The sequence below is a fragment of the Chelonia mydas genome, chromosome 25 (assembly GCF_015237465.2).
Source record: "Chelonia mydas isolate rCheMyd1 chromosome 25, rCheMyd1.pri.v2, whole genome shotgun sequence".
Taxonomy (NCBI): domain Eukaryota; kingdom Metazoa; phylum Chordata; order Testudines; family Cheloniidae; genus Chelonia; species Chelonia mydas.
The window spans coordinates 13237892-13253282 of NC_057858.1; the positions used below are offsets into that span (position 1 = coordinate 13237892).

Here is a 15391-nt window from a genome sequence, read left to right on the forward strand (position 1 = left end):
TAAGAGGAGAGGAGTCCTCCTCAGGACCTGGCTCCAGAGTCCATGCACCAACCTGCCCTGTCTCGTGTCCTTTTCCCCTTTGGGGCAGCCGTGTCTGCATCCTGGGGCAGTGCCACCGAGTCACAGGGAGTCATCCAGGAGGGTGGGGTTGCCCTGCGGGTGGATGAGGTCATTTTGTTTTGCAGTATATGATGATCTAGAAAGCTTCCTGGATCTACCAGTTCACTGCAATAAATAATTCACTCCTGTCTCTTCCCAGGGGAACACTCCCCACCACCCGCGAAACACATGAGATCAACGGGAGATCTCTTTCTTTCTCCAGTTAGAGGGTCTGTTCGTTTTTAAAACGACGCCAGAAACTAGTATTTTCATTTAGGGGCAGGGACCACCCAACGCTCCCACACTGCGCCTTCGCCTCCCCGCTGAGGTGGCTCCTGGCCTTCTGCACGGGGGAGTTCGGAGTCCCTCGTGCAGAGGGCACAAGCAGGTGCAAACGCCGATGCACGCCGGGCCCAGCCCCCACTCGACGGCGCAGAGCTGAGATCCCGGGTGTTGGGGCTAAATTAGCATCACCCCAGAAATTCTGTCACCGCAAGAGGGAAGTAGTGGATGGACGCTCCGGCCTTTTCATCCCAGGGCTGGGAGCCAGCTGCCCTCCCCTGGGCCCCAGCCCTCGCAAGCGGGCAGGGAAAGGCCCGGGGGCAGCCGGCTCCCCAAAACCCAGCCCGGAGGCGGTACTTAGCCTCGGCCCGCCCCTTTCTTGGGTCTTGACCAATCCGTGTGCAGCCGAGGCGGGGCCTCTTGCCCACACTTGGAGGCTGCCGAGCGCGTCGGCAGGTGCTGGCAGAGGCCGGCCCGGGGCTTCTGCAGCCTCCCGGCGCTTGCTCCAGGAGCGGGAGCCCCGGGGCGCGGTGCCGGCTGCCCCCCGCGTGTCGGGCGGATGGAGGGGGCGCCGCTGGGGGCGGGGGCTCGCTCACGTCCCTCCCCCTGTGGCTGCGCCCTGCCGGGGGGGCCATGTGGCCTGGCACGTGGAGGAAGCTACTTGCGGCGCTGAACCCCGTGTCCGGCGCTGCGCTCAGGTGCGGTGGGGGGGGGGTCAGCCCCTGGGGCGCAGCCGCCGCCGCCGGTGGCATCGGCTGCCGTTGCCCTGGCTTGCCCCTGGCTGCATGACCTGGAGCCAGTGGCCTCTGCCTCATTGCTGGGGTCCCTGCGTGCCGGGGGGTCAGGAGCCTGTGGCCCACGGGCCGCCAGTAGCCGGGATCTGAACTGCTCAGGTGTGTCAGAGACCCCGTGCGGCAAACCGCTAATGGGGATTCTCTCTGCGGACCTGGCCGGGGCCGTCCCCTAACTGCGGGGCCCCGGGTGGCTGCCGTCTGTGAGTCGGGGCCGTGCAGTCCCGTCCCAGGTGGGTTCGGATACAGGGGCGCACACGGGCCTGCCTGCAGTCCCTGGCATTTCCCCGCTCACTCTGGCTGAGTAAACAGCAACAGTCCCTTTGCTCGTGCCTGGGCATCTGCTTGCCCGGGTGGAGCAGTTTGTGCATCCGCGACGGTTTCCCCTGGCCTGGCAGGAGCCCTTGCTGCAGCCTAGGGGGATTGGATGGGTGGCTGGAACCGGCCCGAGCGAAGATCCCAGCCTCTTGCATGACAGGGCAGGGGTGGGGAGCGTCGGCATGAGGGCGCTGGGTCTGGCCGTGGTGCATTGAGTCTGCTGGCAGCTGCTGGTACCAGGTGCTTCGGCGGAAGGTGCTAAGATCACCCCACAATGCACCTGGCCCATGGCATGGTGCTGCTCGTGGGGTAGGAGAGGCTCTTTGCTGCTGTATCCAGCCGTGGGTTACTGAGCAGATGTGGGTGTTGGGACTCTCTTGCCCCTGTCCCCGTCGCTCGGGGCAGTCTCACTTCTGGGCTTTGTCTCTGGTTGCTTTCAGGGCCGTCAAGCGGCTCCACTGCCCTGCGGGGAAGAGAGACACCATCTTCGCCTTGTCTTCGGGCCGTGGGAAATGCGGCGTGGCTGTGGTCCGGACCAGCGGCCCCGCCAGCGGGGCAGCCCTGCGGAGTCTAACTGGACAGCAGGAGCTACCCCGGCCTAGAGCCGTCGCCTTGCGGAGGATCCTTGACCCCAGCTCCGCGGAGACTCTGGACAGGGGCCTGGTCATCTGGTTCCCAGGTTAGAGCTGAAGGCTGCAGCAGGCTCTGTAGGGCCGCGGTGCCCAGCCCTTGCACCCCGGGGGTCTTTTGGGCAGTTCCCACCTCGGATTCACATGGGGAGTGAAGACGCCGGGGGATATTGATTCTGTGCTGCAAACCATAACAGTTGCTTTGGCTCTTACTGCCTTCGGTAGCTGGATGGAAACTGCTCATTGGTGGGAGCTCCCCCAAAATGGACCCCTGCCGCTGGTCAGCTTTGCCTGCGCAGGCTGCGTGTGCTCCTGCAGCCCCTTCTAGATCCGATCGCTCGCTCGCCCCTGTCTGCAGTTCCCAGCATTAACCTGCAGCAAGGTGTCCGGCCCAGCCCCCTGTAGGCACATGCCTGTGTATTCACAGCCCCTCTCTCCCACGGGGATCTCTCCTCCTTCCCACCCCACTACCAGGTGGATTCCCAGTTGTGTTCTCCTGGTCATTAAAGAACTGTCCCCGCTCTCCCGGTCGCTCCCCCAAGGGTGAGCTCCTGCCAAATGACATCCTGGGCTTGACCCTCCCAGTGGATCTTGCACTGATCTTGTCTGGGGTTCTGCAAGCAGAGAGATTCCAGGATCGGGCCCGAAATGGAGGCTCGTAGCACTTGGCAGTGGGGTAGCACCTCCCTTTCTGCCTGGCTTTGTGCAGACACTAGATACCAGAGCAGACATTGCCCCCCTGGCCTGTCCTGCCCCAGTGCCACGCTAGCCCTGGGAGGGTATGTTCACCCTGCAGCCTCGCACCCTTTGCTGGCCTGTGAGATGTGGCAGGTGAGATGGGTTTTCCATTTTTCTGCTAAATCTGCAACCTCTCTCTCAACTCTGGTGGCGTCTTGCCCTGTGTGCGCGCGATGGAATCGGAATTGCTTAGCTCTGTGCATCATAAGCCCTATACCGAGAACAGCTAATGGGGAGTTTTCCTTTAGCTCAAGAGCTTGTGGAGCAGGAAGATCCCGGCTCTATTTTTGGTGCTTCCATGATGCTCCAGAGAGGTTATGGGTTTCTTATGGCATTTACAAACAGGATTGCACGCTCCGGCCTATTCGCTGTACCCACTCTCCCCCCCCACCTCCGCTTTCCTATTATTGAGTACTTTGGTCTGAAAACAGGATCTTTGCTCCCTCATCTGTTCCCCACCCAGTCCCACGAGGCTGCCAGTGAGCGGCTGGGTTATCGCAGCTCGGTGGGGAGTAAACACCTGGTGCAGGTGGCCTCTGGGGTTATAGAGCGGAGCCTCCCAGAAAGCACAGGACACCCGGGCAGAATTCCAAAGAGGATGTTGTCTGAGGGTTTCCTAGCAGGCATGAGCGGTTCTTTGTCAAACGCTGAAGGGTTGAGATAGTCCCAGCTGCAGGGAGCCTTTCTTTCCTGCGGCTAAGTCCAGGTAAAGTCCGTGCAGGGCTTGACCTCCTTGGCAATCAGAGGGCTGGGGACGGCTGCCACTGATACCATAATTACCAACGAGCCGATCCCCTTTGTGGGGTTGGCCATGGGTCCCCTTTCAGTGGCCGCCCTCCCATGTGATGCTGCGCGCGCCCCTCGCTGGGGCAGCAGCTGCAGGGACTGAACCCGGGACTTCTTGAGCTAAACAAGCACCAGTCTCTATTGTCAAAAAGAAAAGGAGGACTTGTGGCACCTTAGAAACTAACAAATTTATTTGAGCATAAGCTTTCGTGAGCTACAGCTCACTTCAGGTGAGCTATTACCCGCAGGAGAGCGGGCCGGGGGGGAAACCTTTTGTAGTGATAATCAAGGTGGGCCATTTCCATCAGTTGACAAGAACATCTGAGGAACCGTGCGGGGGGGAATAAACATGGGGAAATAGTTTTACTTTGTGTAATGACCCATCCACTCCCAGTCTCTATTCAAGACTAAGTTAATTGTATCCAGTTTGCAAATGAATTCCAATTCAGCAGTCTCTCGTTGGAGTCTGTTTTTGAAGTTTTTTTGTTGAAGAATTGCAACTTTTAGGTCTGTAATCGAGTGACCAAAGAGATTGAAGTGTTCTCCTACTGGTTTTTGAATGTTATAATTCTTGACGTCTGATTTGTGTCCATTTATTCTTTTACGTAGAGACTGTCCAGTTTGACCAATGTACATGGCAGAGGGGCATTGCTGGCACATGATGGCATATATCACCCATAACTATTTCACATTCGGGGACAATGTATACGTTCAAATCAGCGGCACTGCTATGGGTACCTGCATGGCCCCACAGCATGCCAACATTTTTATGGCTGACTTAGAACAACGCTTCCTCAGCTCTCGTCCCCTAACACCCCTACTCTACTTGCGCTATATTGATGACATCTTCATCATCTGGACCCATGGAAAAGAAGCCCTTGAGGAATTCCACCATGATTTCAACAATTTCCATCCCACCATCAACCTCAGCCTGGACCAGTCCACACAAGAGATCCACTTCCTGGACACTACGGTGCTAATAAGCGATGGTCACATAAACACCACCCTATACCGGAAACCTACTGACCGCTATTCCTACCTACATGCCTCCAGCTTTCATCCAGATCACACCACACGATCCATTGTCTACAGCCAAGCTCTACGATACAACCGCATTTGCTCCAACCCCTCAGACAGAGACAAACACCTACAAGATCTCTATCAAGCATTCTTACAACTACAATACCCACCTGCTGAAGTGAAGAAACAGATTGACAGAGCCAGAAGAGTACCCAGAAGTTACCTACTACAGGACAGGCCCAACAAAGAAAATAACAGAACGCCACTAGCCATCATCTTCAGCCCCCAGCTAAAACCTTTCCAACGCATCATCAAGGATCTACAACCTATCCTGAAGGACGACCCATCACTCTCACAGATCTTGGGAGACAGGCCAGTCCTTGCCTACAGACAGCCCCCCAACCTGAAGCAAATACTCACCAGCAACCACACACCACACAACAGAACCACTAACCCAGGAACCTATCCTTGCAACAAAGCCCGTTGCCAACTGTGCCCACATATCTATTCAGGGGACACCATCACAGGGCCTAATAACATCAGCCACGCTATCAGAGGCTCGTTCACCTGCACATCCACCAATGTGATATATGCCATCATGTGCCAGCAATGCCCCTCTGCCGTGTACATTGGCCAAACTGGACAGTCTCTACGTAAAAGAATAAATGGACACAAATCAGACGTCAAGAATTATAACATTCGTAAACCAGTCGGAGAACACTTCAATCTCTTTGGTCACTCGATTACAGACCTAAAAGTTGCAATACTTCAACAAAAAAACTCCAAAAACAGACTCCAACGAGAGACTGCTGAATTGGAATTAATTTGCAGACGGGATACAATTAACTTAGTCTTGAATAGAGACTGGGAGTGGATGGGTCATTACACAAAGTAAAACAATCCTCCCCCGCACTGTTCCTCAGATGTTCTTGTCAACTGCTGGAAATGGCCCACCTTGATTATCACTACAAAAGGTTCCCCCCACCCCACTCTCCTGCGGGTAATAGCTCACCTTAAGTGATCACTCTCGTTACAGTGTGTATGGTAACACCCATTGTTTCATGTTCTCTATATGTATAAATCTCCCCACTGTATTTTCCACTGAATGCATCCAGTGAAGTGAGCTGTAGCTCACAAAAGCTTATGCTCAAATAAATTGGTTAGTCTCTAAGGTGCCACAAGTCCTCCTTTTCTTTTTGCAAATACAGACTAACATGGCTGCTACTCTGAAACCAGTCTCTATTGTCTGAGCTAACGAACTCGGGCGCCTTAGCTCAACCTCTGCAGCCATAGACCGTCGTCCCGAGGGGGACAGCACCATGCTGCTGAGCCTGCGTGGCACACACGGCTGGATTTCCGGGGGCTGGGATAATCTCTGCGCTAGGAAGCCAGGCAGGGTTGGGCTGGTTGCTTGCCTCAGGGGTGGAACCAGCGAATGGTGTGGGTGACTCTTCCCTTTGCCAGTACAGACTCCAGTGCCCCACCATGGGGCCCTTGGCTCTCTGGCCCCTCAAGCTCAGACCCGAAGCACTTGGGATACCCCGGAGCGTTTTGCAAGAGCAGGGCCGTTAACTCTGTTCTGAGGCCCTGGCCAGAGGAGTCGTCTTTGCTCCCTGCTGAACTGTTGCAGACCATCGCTGGGCGCTGTCAGGCAAGCTGCTGTGCTCCAGCCAGAGGTGGCTGCCTTTTAGGGGTGGGGGGAAGCGATCTGTAGATGAGGCTCCGTGTGAAGGCACCATTCAGGAGAGGCCTCCTCCCTCTCCATTCCTAGTCACTGTCTGGTTCTTTTCTGCAGATGGAGCTTTTGATTCCTCCTCTGCTGTCCTTAGTCTCAGCTGTCTGTCCCTTCCCGGCAGCACGAGAGCCCGTCGTCCTCATTACAGCTGATGGGCCTGTGTCCCGTCCTGACAGCACCAGCACGGAGACAGAAAGAGTTTCTTTAATGTTTCATCCCGTGCCCACCCCGGTTGGGTGGCTCCTCCCCTCCCCCGCCGCCCAAGGGCCACGTGTTCGAGAATCAGAGAAGATCAGGGTTGGAAGAGACCTCAGGAGGTCATCTAGTCCAACCCCCTGCTCAGAGCAGGACCAGCCCCAGCTAAACCATCCCAGCCAGGGCTTTGTCAAGCCAGGCCTTAAAAACCTCTTAGGCTGGAGATTCCACCCCCTCCCTAGGGGACCCATGCCAGGGCTTCACCACCCTCCGCGTGAAAGAGTGGTTCCTAATGCCCTATCCCTGTCCCCGGGGAACGCAGTCTCTGATGGGCTCTGTGCTCTGCAGGGCCCCACAGTTTCACCGGGGAGGACTGCTCCGAGCTGCACGTCCACGGGGGGCCGGCAGTGGTGGGCGGCGTGCTCCAGGCCTTGGGTAAGTGTCTCTCTCCGTCCTGGATTCTCAGTCGCTTCTGTTCCTGTTGCGTTCTGGGCTTGGAGGGGGAGAAACGGCCCCTGGCAAGCCCTGGCTGGGTTGAGCTGGCGTTGGGGCCCTCACCCAGGCGTCGGGGGCAGATCGGGGGCATGGCCAGAGCGTGCTGCGGCTGTTCTGTGTATCTCAGTGCCCCGAGTATAAGGTAGAGCAGCCTGGAGCCTGTGACTGACAGTGGGGGCTGGGCAGGGGTCCTGCATGGCCCCAGAATATGGCCCCCGCGGGCACTGATTCTCCTGCTGGGGAGCTCTTGTCTCCTAGAATTGGGGCAGCTTGCCTAGCCCTGCCTGACTGCATGAGGAGCGATGCCCCGGGGGGGCCCCCGCTCAGGTTTGCTGCGTGTGGTTTTTCTAGGGCGCCTGCCCGGCCTGCGCCCAGCTGACCCCGGCGAGTTCACCAAGCGAGCTTTCCAGAACGGCAAGCTGGGCCTGACCGAGGTGGAGGGCCTGGGGGACCTGATCCACGCCGAGACGGAGGCCCAGAGGAGGCAGGCGCTGCGGCAGATGGAGGGGGAGCTGGGGCAGCTGTACCAACGCTGGAGCGAGGAGCTCACCAAGGCAAGGTCCCCCTCTCCCCCAAACCCTGACTGGGGCCTGAATGCCCATGTTGGGAGCAAAGGGAGGCAGCGTGGCTAGGAGCATGGGCTGGAAGGGGGGACTCCTGGCTTTGTCCCTGACTCCGTGTGACTCTGGCTGAGTCACTTCATCCCTCCGGGCCTCGGTTTCCCATCTGTAATGGGGGTGCTGGTATCAGCCCTCCTTTGAGCTCCGTGGGCACAGAGGGGTTAAATATTCTTGCACCAAGCGGTATTACCCATGTTCCCAAGGGCTGCGTTTGGCAGCATTTGACTCCATCCGCAGACACGGTTAGAATCTGAATACGCCCACCCTGTGCCCGCCCGGGGCATTTTCTGGGAGGCCAGAACTCCGCAGTGCAAGGGGTAATGTGAAAGGCTTCCCGATGGGGTGTCTGAGGAGCGGGCTGGGGAGTCCTGGCTTCCGCTCCCCGCTCTGACCCCGCTTCCGTCGGTGGCTTTGGGCGAGTGGCGTCTTCTCTCTGGGTCTCCGTGTCCCCAGCTCTAGTGCTGACCCTGCTTTGAGCTCCCAGGAGGGAAGCGCTAGCTAAGGGCGAGGCGTTAGCGGCTTTCACAGGTCACTGAAGTAGCTGGCCTGGTGTAAGAGACCCCTGCACCCCAGGAGGTTAAGACACCTGCGGGAGCCGGAGAAGGGTCCCTGGGCTCTGGCTGTTGAGCTCAGGTTTGCTGGTCGCTGCTGAACATGGAGGGGCCCTGGGGGAGCAAAGATAGACCCCAAATCCTGCCGTTGGAGCCAGGTGAGGCTCAGCCTGGGTGCGGGAGTCTGACCTGACGGCAGGATCGGGGCTGTAATTCGCGACGTGCTGTCCCCCTTTCCACCCCTTAGGCTCTGGCCCATGTAGAAGCCTTTATCGACTTCAGCGAAGATGACAATCTAGAGGAGGGGGTGCTGGCTCAAGGTGAGTGGTGCTGACCTGCCTTTAAAGGGTCATCGTCCGCCCGTGCCTTGCACCTTGCTCTGTCCCTTGCGCCAGGGCGAAGCAGGGGCAAGATGCTGCCGTGGCAGCGTTCCCCGCTCGGTTGGGCTGGTGTGAATGATGACATGGGTCCGGACAGCAGTGACCTGGGGCCGTGACTTCTAGGACCCTGCAGATCTCTGTCTGCGACGCCCTGGAGCGTTAAATTGCAAAGGCTTCTTGGAAATCTGAATTTCCTCTGCTGCCATCTGGTTCGTTGGTTCGACACAGGCTGTGCCATGATCCAGTCATGGCCCTGTTCTGTGCCACAGGGCAGACTGGGGCGAAAGGTGCCCGACCCTTCTGCTGGCCAGGGGTCAGTTTCATCCTGTCCAGGGTCAGTTTCACAGGGCACCACACAGCAGCTGTGGCCCAGTTTCCATGACAGCAGGGGAAAGAATTTAAATACTGGGGAGGGAGCCTGTTTTAATTGGAACTCTGGAAAAATACCCTGGGTTCCTGTTTAGTTTGGTGAACTCCCCTTGATTTCATACCAAAATCTAAATCCTGAGCCCTCGAACTGGTGGTCGATTGAAGCGCTGCTCTGGTTGTGGCACTGGATTGGGACTGGTCTGATTCAAGTCCTAGCTCTGCCACAGACTCCCTGTGTGGCCTGGGGCAAGTCACTTAATCTATCCTGGGTCTCCTTTTCCATTTATGCTGTGTGTGTGTGTGTGGGGGGGGGTGACGGTCCTCCCTTTGTCCCTCCAGACTGAGTGCTTTGTGGGGCAGAGATTGTGTCTGCAGGAGGGGGCCCCGCTCTCTGGCGAGGTTCGCCTGGCTCAGTGGGGCCCCGCTCTTGGGCGGGGTCTTTCTTTAGGTGCTACCGTAATGCATGAAATGATAACAGCCTGCCCAGGCAGCTGTCCCCTGTGCGGGCCTGACTGCCAGATTGGGGCCTCAGTGCATTGCTGGGGTCCCTTCATCTGTGCTGTGTTTTCATTTCATTTCACTTTGCTTTTTTTGTTCCTTCCTCTCCTCCCTGCTCTTGGGGTGCTGACCCGGTGCCCCGGTCTCAGTGGATGCTGCCGTGCAGACGCTGCAGGAGGAGGTGAGCGGACACCTGCAGGACGGGCGGCGCGGGGAGCGGCTGCGCGGAGGAGTTCACGTGGTGATCGCCGGCCCCACCAACGCTGGCAAGAGCAGCCTGCTTAACCTCCTGTGTGAGTCGGGGCAGGTGAACCTCCATCTGCAGCTCTTGGTGTCCCCAGTCGTTCGGTGCCTTGCGCACCCCAGAGGATGGTTCAGTCCCGTGTGGGGTTAGGCGCTGGCTGGACAGCCAAGGACAAGGGCCCAGGCTCGAGGCCTGCACTGGTAGCATGTGGCTGGATGAGTGGCTGCGATGGGACAGGGTCGGGGTGAGGCTCTGGATCAGGGCACGAGCCCCCGGGGTGGGGACTCCACCTACTTATCTGGGCTTGCGAGTCGCTTGTTATTGCTAATGAGAAACCGTCCCGATTTCCCCGGGGTTAGGAAACGTGCGGGAAAGCTCCCCAGTGCCCACTAGATGGCAGCACGAGTCCCCGCTGGGCCGGGTGCTGTCATGGGGCAGGGAGTCTCTTGCTCATTATTTTTGTGTAACCAGGGGCTGCCGGGCCCCGGCTGAATGGGTTGGCTTTGGCAGCGCAGCAGGGCCCCAGGAGGTGCAAGGGGGTGACGCGGCCGCCTTCCCCCCGGCGACAGCATGAAGGACTAGTGGCCTCGTACTGGTGTCGGGGGGGTGGGGGTGCTCCCCCTGTATGGGTTAGACTCAGGGGGGGGAGCTGCTGGGTCTGGCCTCCCCACATGTCTGCAGCTGTCCCTTTGGGCCCCTGGCCTCGCCAGTTACGGGCCCTGACGGCCACAAGATGCCTCTGGCCCCTGTTCCATGGGGGGAGGTGGCCGTACAGAGGGTGCCCTGTTGAGGGAGGGGAAGGCTAGGCCCAGGCTCGGGGCGTACAAGGTGGGGATCCTTTGGATTCATGGGATGACTCTTCACAGAGCAGCCCCTGGCGAGGGCCCTGGGAGAGGTGGGGGGCCCAGGCCTTGCCAGATCTCGGGGCCAGGGAAGGTGTGTCTGGGGGGGGGGCACCCCTGTGCTGAGGGCTCCTCCTTCCAGTCTCACTCCTAGCAACAGGCCTCCCCACCGATTGTTCCCAGCGTGGTCCCTGAACTCCCGCGTAACTGCCCCGCTCTCCCCTCGCTCTCTCTGTCTAGGCCAGAGGCCTGCGGCCATCGTGTCCCCCGTTGCGGGAACGACGCGGGACGTGGTGGAGTCGGCACTGAACATTGGTGGTTACCCCGTGGTGCTGAGTGACACGGCCGGGCTGCGGGAGACCCAGGACATCGTTGAGCGGGAGGGTGTGAACCGAGCTCGGGAGAGGTGAGGCAGGTGTTGGCTGGGGGCGGGTGAAAAGGCAGCCGGAAGCCTTTCCTCGTGGCCCTGTCCTGTGCCTCACAGCGGCTTTGCTCTGAGAAACAGGAATAGCGGGGCGCTGTGGGTCAGGACTGAGGGGCATCGGCAGGGCTGGGAGACCAGGGGGCTGCGGGTCGGGACTGAGGGACACCGGCAGGCAGGGGGCTGTGGGTCAGGACTGAGGGGCACCGGCAGGCAGGGGGCTGCGGGTCAGGACTGAAGGGCACTGGCAGGGCTGGGAGAACAGGGGGCTGTGGGTCGGGATTTAGGGGTGCCGGCAGGCCTGGGATAGCAGGGGGCTGGGAGAGCAGGGGGCTGTAGGTCAGGATTAAGGGGAACCGGCAGGGCTGGGAGAGCAGGGGCTGTGGGTCGGGTTTGAGGGGCGCCGGCAGGGCTGGGAGAGCAGGGGGCTGGGAGAGCAGGGGCTGTGGGTCGGGTTTGAGGGGCGCCGGCAGGGCTGGGAGAGCAGGGGGCTGGGAGAGCAGGGGGCTGCGGGTCGGGATTGAGGGGCGCTGGCAGGGCTGGGAGAGCAGGGGGCTGGGAGAGCAGGGGGCTGCGGGTCGGAACGGGGGGGCGCCAGCAGGGCTGAGCGGCAGTGATTTCCCGTTTAGCTGTAAGGTCCGTGTTGCTCTGCTGAGCTGACATCTCAGTGACCCACAGCCCAGATGCAGGCTCCTCTCCCAGCCGCTGCCGGGCAGCCAGCCTGCCAAACAACCCCTCCCCTTGGGAAGCCCCTGCTTGCTGGCTGTCCCGGGCCGGCGGGTCCCTGGGGGCCGGATGCATGGGGCTGGCCCTCTCTGGCCGTGGCCTGCGGGGTGTCAGGCAGGCGCTAAACAAACAGCCGGATCCTTCCCGTGAGCCAGGCCCATCCCGGCCCCACCCGAGACATCATCAGTGCCCCCTGGCAAAGGGCGTGCGGCTTGGGCCTCTCTCTGTCCCGTGCATTCAGGCTCCCTGGTGGGAGGGCACTGACTGTGGGGCAGATTCCGAGACCTGCTCACGGGGGCTGTGATGGGGGGGCAGGGTCATGTCCCTTTCCGGGTGTGGGGCAGGCACAGTGACGGGGCAGGCTGGAGTCATGCTCAGTGCCCGCTTGGTACCATTAACCCCATGTTTGCCATCCATTCGGAGCAAGCACCCGCTCTTCAGCGGGCAGCACTCCCAGGGTGTGCATGGGAGGGGGGGTGTGTCTCGGTGGCCAGTGTCATGGCCCTTCTCCCCCGCAGGCTGCAGCGAGCGGACGTGGTGCTGGCCGTGCTGGCCGCCGTGGACGTTGATCCGGAGCCCGGGCGCTTTGCTGATGCCCTGCGAGCCGTCCTGCCACCCGGACCACCGGCCCAGCGGGCACCCTGCATCCTGGTTCTGAACAAGGCTGACCTGCTGGAGGAGGGGCGTGGGGGGGCCCTGCTGGGAGCCTGTGGGGAGGGGGCGCTGCCCCCCGCCTGCCTGCTCTCCTGCAAGACCGGAGAGGGCGTGGACAGCCTCCTGAGCCTGCTGGGGACACAGCTGGAGCAGATGTGAGTTCCCAGGGGTCGGGATTGAGGGGCGGGGTGGGGTTGCATGTGTGATATGAGGGGCAGGGGTGGGTGGGACAAGCTAGGCCAGGCCTTGGGGGTGGGGAGGCATCTCATGGGCTGGGCTCCAGGTTTGTCCCAGGCGACTGCTGTGACAGAGAACTCGGTGATGCCCCCTGGCAGCAGGGGGCGCTGTCTGGGGCGGGGAGTGGGGCTGAGGGGATCTGTTGACATTGGAATTCGGGGAAGATGCTGCAGACTCTCTGGGGTGTTAACTCAGCTGCTGGCTTGGCTCTAACCACCGGAGCCTTTCAGAGCCAGCGGCTGAGCTTCATCCCGTCCGTGTCCACACGGCTCGCAGCCCAGCGGGGCCTCGTTCCCCGCGGGGGGCAAGGCCCGAACGCATACTGTGGCTGTCTGTTATCAGTGTCCCAGTAACACCTGGAAGCCACAGGTGTGATCAGGGCCCCGCTGTGCCAGGCACTGCACAGAGAGAGGCCCTGCCCTACGGAGCTCCCAGCCTGAATAGATAAAGGCTGGGAGGGGAAACTGAGGCACAGAGGGATGAGACGCACGTGCAGTCACTCAGCAGGCAATGGGAGAACTGGGAATAGAACCCAGCTCCCCGAGCCCCAGCCCAGTGCTCCGTCCACTCGACAGCACGGCCTCCTTCAGATCACGGAACTGCTTAGCGGGTTGGATGTGTGGAATACACCCAGAATAGCTAGAACTGGCGAGAGGTTTGAGAGGCCTCCACTTTCCAGGGGTTCCCACCGGCGAAGCTGGACCTCAGCCTTGCTCTGTGCCCTCGTCCCAGCTCGGGGGGGGGAGTGGCTTTGCGAGGGTTGGAAATGGAGCTGTTAAGGCACCTTGGCTCATTCACGGTGCCTTTAACACCTTGGGTGATGGGAGTGGATCCTCCACAGGGAGTTTCCTTGCTGCCAGTCCACAGCAAAGGAAGACCGGCCCCATGCACATAGTGTCTGAGGTTGGTGATGCCCTAGGGCTCCGCTCCGGTGGCAGCGGGATTAGGAGCTAGAGGAGAATCGCCATCAGCTGCGAGCGGTACAGGGTTTATGACACACAGCGATGCAGAGAGCAGCAGTGCCACCACCTGCCCGAAGCTTCTCTTTGGTCTCCTAAGTGAGCTGGGCTACGGGTGTGACCCCTCCTTTCATCTGCCAGGTGTGGCGACCCTCTGGCCGGCTCCCCGAGCCTCACGCAGGCACGGCACCGCCTCCACCTCACCAGCTGCCTTGGCTCGCTGGGCCGGTACCACGGCTACAAGTCCCTGGATCTGGTGCTGGCAGCCGAGGAGCTGCGGCTGGCCCGCAGGCACCTGGGGAAGATCACGGGCCAAGTCAGCGCCGAGGAGATCCTGGATATCGTCTTCAGGGACTTCTGTGTTGGGAAGTGAGGGGCCGGGGCGCCCGCGCGGCGTTGTGCGAAGAGCGAGGGGATATTTCAACTGAGAGACGCCGGGCGCGGGAGGAGCTGGGTCTGCGATCCGCTTCGGCAGCGATGAGGTTGCCAGTCTGAGCTTAGCTCCCACAGCAATTGTCCTCGGGGCTGGAGAAGCTGATGATTGGGACTGAGGGGCAATGGCAGAGGTCTCAGGGGGGAGCCCAGGAGGCTGGGGGTCAGGACTGAGGGGCAGCGGCACAGCTGGGTGTGCTGGGGGCACAGAAGGCAGAGGACAGCCCCCTCCCGCACCTGCACCTGATTCTCGGGGCTGTCTGCCCCCCAGGTTGTGTTTATTAAACCCCCTGGTCCCCTTCCCTGCCCTGTGATTTGTTCTTTCCTCCCACCAGCATGAGGCCCATGGAGGTGCCCAACCTCCCATTGCGCTGTGACCATCGGGTCCTGGGGAGGCAAGGGGAGATCGTCCTGCTGGGGGGGAGACGGGACTATGCATATACCTGTACAGCCTTACCAGCTGGGTGGGGAGGCTGGCTGGGGTTGGGGGGGTGCTCCCTTTAACATGGAGGGTCAATGATCCTTTGCCAGTGTCTGAGAACACTTTGCTCACACAAATGAATTCAGCCTCCCAGCCCCGGCAGCCGCACTTTACAGGGGGGAAACTGAGTCACGGGGGAGGGAGTCTCTCCATTCAGAGCCAGCCGTGTGCTCGAAGCTGTACAGGGCCTGGCTGCTACAAGGCGGCGGGGAGGGGTGTGCTGGGAGGGTTTTCGCCTAGCGCTGCTGATGGAGTGAGGGGTGGGTAGCGCCTTGGGGTGCTGGAGCTGCCTGGGCTTGTCCATGAGTTGGGGCAGAGCCAGGAATGGAACCCAGGCGTCCAGCCCCTCGAGCCGCCGGCTCTGGTCACAAACCTCAGCAGCTAGGGAGCAGCCGGGCGTTGGGTGCCCTGGCGCAGTGGGTTCGCCAGGAGATGGTTCTGGGGCCATGCAGGTTCTGCTCCTGCCATGGATGCACGTTTCTCCCCTGCTGCCAGGGCCCAGGCTGGGCCAGGAGCCTGCCAGTGCTGTTCCTAGACTAACCAGCTGGGGGTGCCGCAGAGCAAGGTTAGGCCATTTCTCTACAGGCAGGGCTGGCAAAAGCAGCAACCCTAGGCTCTAACCTGCCCAGGAGTGGGGGGCAGCACCCCTCCCCTTGTGGGGATTATATTTGGGGGCACCTCCTGAGTGTGGAGGGTGCCAAGGGGGTGAGGGAGCCTGTCTGTGGTGGCTCCTCCCTGCCTGTCTTCCAGGGGGGCGTCTCCGGAGCAGGGGTCACCTGGGCGAGCCGGCTCTGCTTCCAGAGGAGGAGAGTAAACAAGGCCCTCAAGCGGCTGGAAGGGAAAAACTGGCCTGAACTTCCCCTCAGTCAGCGCCGGGAAAGCCGGGGCC

General features: G+C 60.5%; 1 protein-coding gene across 1 annotated transcript; it reads left to right on the top strand.

Annotated features, from left to right (window-relative positions):
• Positions 1 to 819: 819 nt before the first annotated feature.
• GTPBP3 (GTP binding protein 3, mitochondrial) lies at positions 820 to 14323 on the top strand. Its single transcript, XM_027834401.3, has 9 exons — positions 820 to 1079; positions 1931 to 2169; positions 6942 to 7028; positions 7440 to 7642; positions 8507 to 8579; positions 9656 to 9799; positions 10833 to 10998; positions 12258 to 12548; positions 13731 to 14323. The coding sequence occupies exons 1-9, from the start codon at positions 1015 to 1017 to the stop codon at positions 13960 to 13962; spliced, it is 1500 nt and encodes a 499-aa protein (XP_027690202.2). The 5' UTR covers positions 820 to 1014; the 3' UTR covers positions 13963 to 14323.
• Positions 14324 to 15391: the final 1068 nt, after the last annotated feature.